General features: G+C 47.4%; 1 protein-coding gene across 1 annotated transcript; it reads right to left on the bottom strand.

Moving 5' to 3' along the window:
- Nucleotides 1–363: 363 nt before the first annotated feature.
- On the bottom strand, nucleotides 364–7,742 carry SAP30 (Sin3A associated protein 30). Its single transcript, XM_028744106.2, has 4 exons — nucleotides 6,766–7,742; nucleotides 4,460–4,582; nucleotides 2,732–2,830; nucleotides 364–659 (listed from the first exon to the last, which is right to left on the bottom strand). Exons 1-4 carry the CDS (start codon nucleotides 7,102–7,104, stop codon nucleotides 537–539), a joined length of 684 nt encoding a protein of 227 aa, XP_028599939.1. The 5' UTR covers nucleotides 7,105–7,742; the 3' UTR covers nucleotides 364–536.
- Between the last annotated feature and the right edge of the window lie 885 nt (nucleotides 7,743–8,627).

Genomic DNA, 8,627 nt, shown 5'->3' with positions numbered 1-8,627 from the left:
CAATTCAGACATCCTATGAGCCCCTAAGAAATATTTCTGAACCATGGCTTGGCATGATTTTTTAACCAAACAAAAGATGATACTTGAGGAGGAAAAAGCTTCAGAAAGTATGTTAAGAGCTGTGTTACACAAAGGTCTCCTAACGTATTATTCAAATATAACCACTCATCTTTGCAACTGAAGCACAAATTAATTCATCATGAAGCACGACCCTGACACCATTAGCTGTCTCCCTCCCAGCCCAGGAGAGATTTATAGGAGATATTTTTGGAGGGCATTCCACATTTCAGCTTATTTTTACAAACTGAAAAGCAATATACAGTAATAGCCTTATACACTTGCCAGACACCATACACATGAAGGTGCAGCAACACCAATAGTATTTATTTAAAATATTTTTACCATGGAAATATCATTTATGAGCAGTATTTTTCCCAAGAAAAATATCAGAATTCTCCATCTGAATACCAGTTACAAAGAAATCTTCAGCAAATCCAAAACAGTCTTTACACCTGCAGAGTTTCAAGTTTGCTTATTTAGTGAACACCACTGTCCATTTTTAGATCAGATTTGTTCTTATCGTTCTTCACAGAGTAGATGAAATAGGCCACAGTGTCTTTTTCATTCACCGGAATCGTCCGAAAATGACACCCAATTATCTGCAAGAAAAAGTATATATCCTTGAACATAAGTAGGTATTATTTATGAAGAAAACATAGCAGAATCTAGCCTGGCTTTTGAACACAAGTTCTTAGAACTTGAACATCAGAACTTAATAGGTGGTGCCAATTGGCACACAAGGAACAAGACACCAGTATTGTATTAGCACATTTACATTTATTTTATACTGATTTAAAGAATTGTTGTCTCACTTTCCTTGTGGAAAAAACTCCCAGAAAAGTTTAGGAATATCAGTGATAAAGCATTCTACCCTATTTTCCAAGGAATACAGAATGCTCTTCTTACACTCATCCAGTGCAAAAACATATCACATAAGCACTTAACTAGTCAACCCATGAGACGTTCTAAATCAGTTAACAACCTGCTGCCCTCCATATGTTTTGGACTACAACTTCCATTGGCCCTGACCAGAACAGTTACTGGGGTAAGTTGTAGACCAAAATATATGGAGGGCACCAGAGTGGTGAAGTCTGTCCTAAACTGTCCAAATACAGAGGCCAAAGCAGTGGTGGTAACTGGAAACTCTGGAGCCACTGGGAACTATTTCCATTTGTCCATTTCAGCACAAAGCAATTGGAAGGAGCATAGCTCCCACTCACTGGATCCAACATTGTCTGGTCCCTAAACAGGGAGAGAGATACAGTTCTACCAAGCCAGACAAAATAGTCCATACAAAAAGGTAACGGTTGTTATTGAAAACTTGTTCAAGAGTTCAACATTTTGAAGTGTGGAAGAACAATGGGCTACAAAAAAAGTAGTACTGGGACTGGGTATTTAATTATTCTAAAACAACCTAGAATAAAAACAGACAGTGAAGTAGGCCAGGTCTGTAGATGATACCAAAATACTGAGAATGCTAAACCAAATGAAACATTCCAAAAGGATCTCCAAACTTCTGAAACACCCCTAAGAATCTAAAAACAGTGTTTGCCTTAATAGCCACCTTCCATTGCTTTGTCTACATTACAACATCCAGTAATCATCTGGTAAGCAGTGAATTCCAGAAGTTGTTGCATAAAGAACTACCTGTCTGCCTTAAGCTGAAGGCTTCCTCTAGCTTTGTAGAATCTAAGATAATAATAATAATAATAATAATAATAATAATAATAATAATAATAATAATTTATTATTTATACCCCGCCCATCTGGCTGGGCCTCCCCAGCCACTCTGGGTGGCTTCCATAAAAACCAAAAATACAATAAAATATCACATGTTAAAAACTTCCCTGAACAGGGCTGCCTTAAGATGTCTCTTGAATGTCAGGTAGTTATTTATCACTTTGACATCTGCTGGAAGGGCGTTCCACAGGGTGGGCGCCACTACCGAGAAGGCCCTCTGCCTGGTTCCCTGTAGCTTTGCTTCTCGCAATGAGGGAACCGCCAGAAGGCCCTCGGCGCTGGACCTCAGCGTCCGGGCAGAATGATGGGGGTGGAGACGCTCCTTCAGGTATACTGGATGACCCACACAATGCAACAAGCTTGAAAGAATCATTATCATACACTGTTCCACTGTTGCAGCATACTCAGCTGACATTTTCGATTAGTTTTCCACTGTGTCTCCAGGACCTCTTTCTTAGCTGGTTAAAGTCAATTCAGACCTCCACCACCATTTATGTGAATTAGTGCTCTCTTATCTCAGGCACTTTGCAGTGATACCAAATATCATCATTATGTTGCCCAGCCATCCAACTTGCAGGTATCCTTGAGGGTCCTTCACTACCTGCTTAGGGCTTTAGCATCCCAAATGATTTTGTTTCATGTGCAATCTTGGTTACATCTCATGTGCACAGTCCTATGCATACCTACTTAGAAGCAAAACCCACAAGATTTATTCCCATTTAAAATGTTCATAGGATTACAGCCTAACCCTGTCAGAAAGCTGCATAATCATCAGTATGAAAGTGTACCAAGGAAGCAATAGTCAGCAAAAAAGAAAGAAGAAAGTCGTCAGAATGCAAGGATTTGAGAACTCTAGTTCAAAAGAGCCACATAATCTAGCACATTGTTTCTTTCTTTTTACTAAAGTATAAATAAGTGAAATTGCACGTACTTCAACAAGCTGTGCTTTGTTAAGTCCCGGTCTGGTCTGTAATTTGAAGTGCCTTTTGTATCTTCTTAGTGTGTTTACTTGCAACTGAAACAGATCAACCTGCAAGGGAATTACAAGATTCTGTTAACTCGAGGGCCATGTCAACGAGTTATTTTATAGTGTGCATGCTGCACAGAACTTTCTGGGCAATGTGCTTTCCCTTGGCCTCTTAAGTATATTGCATTACATGAAGCTTCTATGCCAGCAACAGCCACCACCTGGAACAGGCAGTGTCAGAAACCCTAAACTCTAAACATGGTAGATTACATGTTTTGCATGTATATCTGAAGGAGCATCTCCACCCCCATCGTTCAACCCGGACACTGAGGTCCAGCATCAAGGGCCTTCTGGCAGTTCTATCATTACGAGAAGTGAAGTTACAGTGAACCAGGCAGAGGGCCTTCTCAGTAGTGGTGCCCACCCTGAGGAATGCTCTCCCATCAGATGTCAAAGAAATAAACAACTATCCGAATTTTAGAAGACATCTGAAGGCTGCCCTGTTTAGGAAAGCTTTTAATGTTTGAAGTTTTATTCTGTTTTTAATGTTCTGTTGAAAGCCACCCAGAGTGGCTGGGGAACCCAGCCAGATGGGCGGGGTAGAAATAAATTATTATTATTAATTGTAGTAAGATAAAGGTAAAGGGACCCCTGACCATTAGGTCCAATCATGACCGACTGGGTTTGTGGCGCTCATCTCACTTTACAGGCCGAGGGAGCCAGCGTTTGTCTGCAGACAGTTTTTCAGGGTCATGTGGCCAGTATGACTAAGCCGCTTCTGGCGAACCAGAGCAGCGCACGGAAACGCCGTTTACCCTTCCCACCAGAGCAGTACCTATTTATCTACTTGCACCTTGATGTGCTTTCGAACTGCTAGGTTGGCAGGAGCAGGGACCGAGCAACGGGAGCTCACCCCGTCACGGGGATTCGAACCGCCGACCTTCTGATCGGCAAGTCCTAGGCTCTGTGGTTTAACCCATAACACCACCCGTGTCCCTTTAGTAGTAGTAGTAGTATAAAGCCCATGTTTCAATCCCCAGAAACTCCAGCTAAAGTACCTCAGCTAAAGTAGTAGGTGCTGGGAAAAGCCTGCTTCGAACATTGGATGGATGTTGTCAAAATTATGAACTAGATGGACTAATAGCCATTATGCAGTATTCAGCAGCTGCCTATGCAATGATCCACACTGCACGTTGAGTCGGTGGGAAAATGCAGAGACACATTGTGAAGCAGGCCTAGTAAGGAGCTTCACAGCAAATGAAACGGAACTTCAAATAGACAACTCTACGACAAGTATTTTGTACAGATCGTACACTGGGGCCATCTAGTGCACTAGCTTCCTCAACCTGATGCCCACTTTAGTTGTTTTGGACTAAGTCCCATCAACCCCACACAGTACAACCAACGGTCAGGGAAGATGGAAGCTGCAGTCTAACATTTCTGGAGAACAGCAGACTGGAGAAGACTGGTCTGTACCTTCATGCTCCCAACTTCTCATTTTTTTAAGAAAGGATGAGCTTAAATGTCGATACAATCAAGGCACAATAAAGTAAACATACAAAAGCCTGTGGGATTCAGTAATAAAAAATAATGTCTGTATCACCTAGCACTTAAACAACCTACAACATTATTTTGTATGGCCTCCACAAAACATTTGCCTACATGGAGATAATACCAGGAATATTAATCTACCTCTGGAGCGTCAACATCTTGCACTGGTGAGTCACCATCATCATCGCTGCCTTTTCTCTTTCTTCTGTTTCGGACACTTTGAATTAAATTTTTGTGGAAATCACAAATATAAAGATGCCTTGCCTGAAAGTTTTTTAAAAAAACAACAACAGGTTAACATTGGGCAGCAACAACATTCTCAAACTTCACGAACTAAAGGACACCAGTGATTTTCAGTAAAGGGGTCAAGTGACATTAGCCACAAACACATTCAAGGGTATCCAAAAGCTGGGAGAGGAATCTTGTTACGTTAACAAGCTACTGCAGTGTGACCAGCTTGGCTCAGGAGATGCCTTTTACCACTATTTTATTCCCATTGGCTAAGTAAAAATACAGTTATCAGAAACTCAGTAAAGCCTTTTCACAAAAGTGGGCAGAATGCAAGGATAGGAAAGTGACAAAAGTCGCATATTTTTTGTTACTTCTAATAAGATTTAGTATGTTAATGGATGTAAACACTATTTCCACCTTTCAAGAGTAGATTCTCTATACAAACTTATGTTTCTTTGGATTGGAAATCCAAAATTTAGGATGCTGCGACTGAGTTAGCAGCTGCCAAGATTCAGGGCCAAAGGGGTCTTTTTAATTTAATACATCTGTAGTACACAAAAAACTGTCTTTAAAAATACAAACAAACTAGAGAGTGTAAATGCCAACCTGAAGACACTTAACAGCATACATCTCAAACATATTTACTTAAGCCATTGCTTCCACTTGGGTTCACTACCTAGAAAGTGTGTTGAAACAGCATCCTAAAGCTGCAATCTTAAATATACTCAGTGGGGAGTAAATCCTCACAGAACTATCAATAGATTTACAGTAAAAACCCTGCAGGATTGACTGAAAATCTACTAGGAACTACTTGAAAATATCGCTTTCATAATGTAAACTGAGGAACACCTCCCTCACCAACCCTTCAAGTTACCTCCTGGTATTATATTTGCAGTATGTTATTAGCAGCCTTTATTTGCTGCCAGGCATCAACAATGCACTTTTAACTGAGTCAGTAAAATAAAGAGATTCAAAATACAGTACTTGTTCGTTCCAGTTAAAAAGCGCAAGCAGAGTGTTAGCCATGCATTAGGGAGCCATGAGCCGGCAGACATTTACTCCGCAGGTTAACGTGCTCCGACTTGAGGAATGTCTGTTGTACTAAATGGTTTTCTCTCTCTCCGCCTTTCCTTTAAACATGATGGAGGGAGTGAGGGTGGGGGAAGAATGAGGAAGACAAGTCGGACGACCAGCCTTCAGGGTTTCCTACGATTGCGGTGTTTCGCCGAAAGAGAAAGGATTATAACGAGAGAGCCTGATGGCTGCCAAGGGGAAGACGACACAGTGGCAAAAGTAGGACGTGCAACACTGCAGCACGAGGCGGAGCAGCCAAGTACTGCCCTCTCTAGAGAAACAGAAACACTCCATGAAGCACACACGTACACACACACGGCTGGTCCTGGGAGAAAGCGAAAGAGAACCGGGATTTCTTACGAAGAGACGTGCACACACGATCACTACGATTTGTAAAAGGGGGTTGGGGAAGAAGCAAAAGCAAAACCGAAGGGGGGTGGGGAGAGGAGAGAGCAGCCACTTCCACCCGCACTTACAAAGACCAGTAGCCCAGCTTTTGCAACGTCAGCCACGCAGCCAACTATACAGCAAGGGCACACACAACAGAAACAGGGAGAAACCCACAACGGCCAACCATTCAATGACGGGAGGCGGGGGGAAGAAAGCAGAGCAAAAAACAAATTCAACTGCCTTTTACTGCCTCCGTACTCCGCGTAAAGAGAGCGGGGGTGGCATAACAGCCTATCCATGCAAACACCTTTCATTGATTTCCTTCTTTCTTGTTAACTCACCCGGGGCAGGGAATGGATGGGCTGCAAGGGGAATGGGCAAGGAGATCGATGGCTATTAGCTGGGCTCCCCCTTCCCGGGGACTGAACGCCAGCCAGGTCGCCCAGTTACAAAGAGGCAACAAGGCAAGGAATGCCGCGTAACACTGGGCTTCCCAAGGAAGACCATCTCGCCCATTCATTTCCCCCCTCCTCGGCTCGCTTTTGTTTCCTCCTCCATCGCAGCGTGCAATGTTAAGCGGGGAGATCTGGGGGCTACTGATGTTTTCTGTGCTTGCAGCGGGGCTGGGGGAGAGCGAAATGAAATGAGGGAGAGCAGGCGGCGTCGAACTGCGACGCCTTCGGGTGGGTTCAGGCAGGAGGCGACAAAGCCATCCCGGCAAAGGAAAGCGAGTGACCTGAGCCGGCACTTACGCTCTTGTCCAGCTCGATCTTCACCTTCTTCTGCGAGATGCTCTTCTGGATGCGCTTGCTGAAGCTGGCGTTGCCCGCGGCTCGGCTACACCGCTCGCCTTCCTCCCGCAGGCAGCACAGCTGTCCCGCGCCGGGGCCCGCTGCGCCCGGAGGTCCGGCCGAGCCCGCCGCCGTAGCGGCAGCGGCGGACGAAGCAGCTCCTAGCCCGGCCGGTGGCTGCGGGAGGGGCGGCGGCGGCGGCAGGACTTCCACGGCGGCGGCGGCGTTGGCCACCACGGCCGGGACGGCGGCAGCTTCTCCCCCGCCGCGGGTCACTTCGTCGGGGCCGAAGCCGTTCATCGCCTACCTCCGCCCGGGCTGCGGGCTTTCTCCGCCGGCAGCCGATGCCTCGAAAGTAAAGTACAACTCAACGGGGCGGTGTTGCTGCTGCCCCCCGCCCCGCCGCGGACGCTCAGACGCCGCCTCCGTCGCTCCTTTTGTCAAGGAGCGGAGGGGAGGGAAGGCAGCAGCGGGCGAGGGCGCGAGAGCCACCCAGATCCCCTCCTTGCAGCCGCCTGCGCCGAGCCCCTCGGGGTAGCGGGGAGGGAAGAGTAGGGGGCTTGAACCCCGCAGCTGCAACTCTTTGGAGAGGGGGCGGCAAGCAGAAAACGTCCGCTCCGCTGCCGTCCTCTGTTGGACACCGGGAGGGAGGGAGGAAAGACACAAACACCCCCTCCTCCCTGTGTGTGGAAAGACTGGACAGGACGAGGGAATCGCTTCTCTTCGAGCAGCGGGTCCCGCACTGCGCGCAGCCGCCCGCCCTCTCCGAGCAATCAAATTGCTGGCCTCCCTTCTCCTCCAGGCTACGGGCAGAGCAACTCCGCTTCCTTCCCTCTCATGTCATGTGCGGCGGACTTTTCAGCGGTTTCCCTGTTGCTACTGCAGCAGCAGCAACCTGCCCTACTGTGTGCGCTTGGGGTGTTCTCCGCCCCCTCCCCATTCCTGCTCCTTCTCTTTTTACCCCCGCCTTCCACAGGCGCTCATGGGGGTTGTAGTTTTTCGGCACCGCTTTGGCTCAGGTCGCGGGCGGGGCCAGAGACTACAGATCCCGAAATGCACCGCTGCGCAAAGCCCCCTCCGCCGGGGTTAAGTATATTTACCAAAGCGAGCGAGGGAGCGAGCAGACGAATTTGCAAGCGTCTCCTCGCCTGGGCGCGCGCGCACCAACACAACAGGCCATTTTACTGGCTCGTAGCGAGGTAGATGCTTGCAAACCACGCACCAGAAAGGTCTTTCCGCTCGCCTTCCCCCAGCTCCGCCTTCTCTTAGAGGGTGTGTGCAACGGGGAAGAGTTAATGCGTTTGTTAGCTTGGCTGCAAAAATAAAGGAAGAAAGACGCAGTACAAGTACGTATACGCAGCAAGCACCGCGTTCCTCCTTCCACAGCCGCGGACGTGAGGGGCGCATTAGTTACACAAGAGGCGGCGCTTTCAGTAAGCCCCTCGCAGCCGTTAGCACATTTGAAGCTGATATGCTTCGGAAAAGTTGAAAATGGAGCAGCTTGCCTCGTGCTGCTGCAGCTCAAGCCGCAGTAACCTCTCCCATTTGTGTTCATGGAAGCCCCGGCGCAGCCGAATTTACAGCTGCTGCCTTCCGGTGACAGCGCAAAGCCGAGCAACGCCGCGCGCCCGCCCCCTCCTCTCCACGGACACCTTTTGTAATCGTTACCAACAGCTCCTTGGGGCCTGCTGCATGTTTGCAAAAGCACATTCAGAACCGTGTTGGGGGAGGGAGCCTTTAGACTTGGGGCTGGGGCTCAATTTTAGGAAATTTCCCTCCCCACCTCATAGACATCCATTAGGGCAGACGCCTCGGTCACAACG

Source organism: Podarcis muralis, chromosome 9, assembly GCF_964188315.1.
Source record: "Podarcis muralis chromosome 9, rPodMur119.hap1.1, whole genome shotgun sequence".
Lineage (NCBI taxonomy): Eukaryota > Metazoa > Chordata > Lepidosauria > Squamata > Lacertidae > Podarcis > Podarcis muralis.
Note: the sequence above shows the minus strand (reverse complement) of the source record. Positions and strands in the feature narration are given on the sequence as shown.

What these genes read in the sequence shown, in the direction of transcription:
- SAP30 (XM_028744106.2), bottom strand. Translation starts at nt 7,104, where the DNA reads ATGAACGGCTTCGGCCCCGACGAAGTGACCCGCGGCGGGGGAGAAGCT. An exon ending in AAGATGTTGACGCTCCAGAG is followed by an intron (nt 2,831 to 4,459) that starts GTAGATTAATAT and finishes ATTCCCTTGCAG; the next exon opens with GTTGATCTGTTTCAGTTGCA. An exon ending in ACAAAGCACAGCTTGTTGAA is followed by an intron (nt 660 to 2,731) that starts GTACGTGCAATT and finishes TTTTTCTTGCAG; the next exon opens with ATAATTGGGTGTCATTTTCG.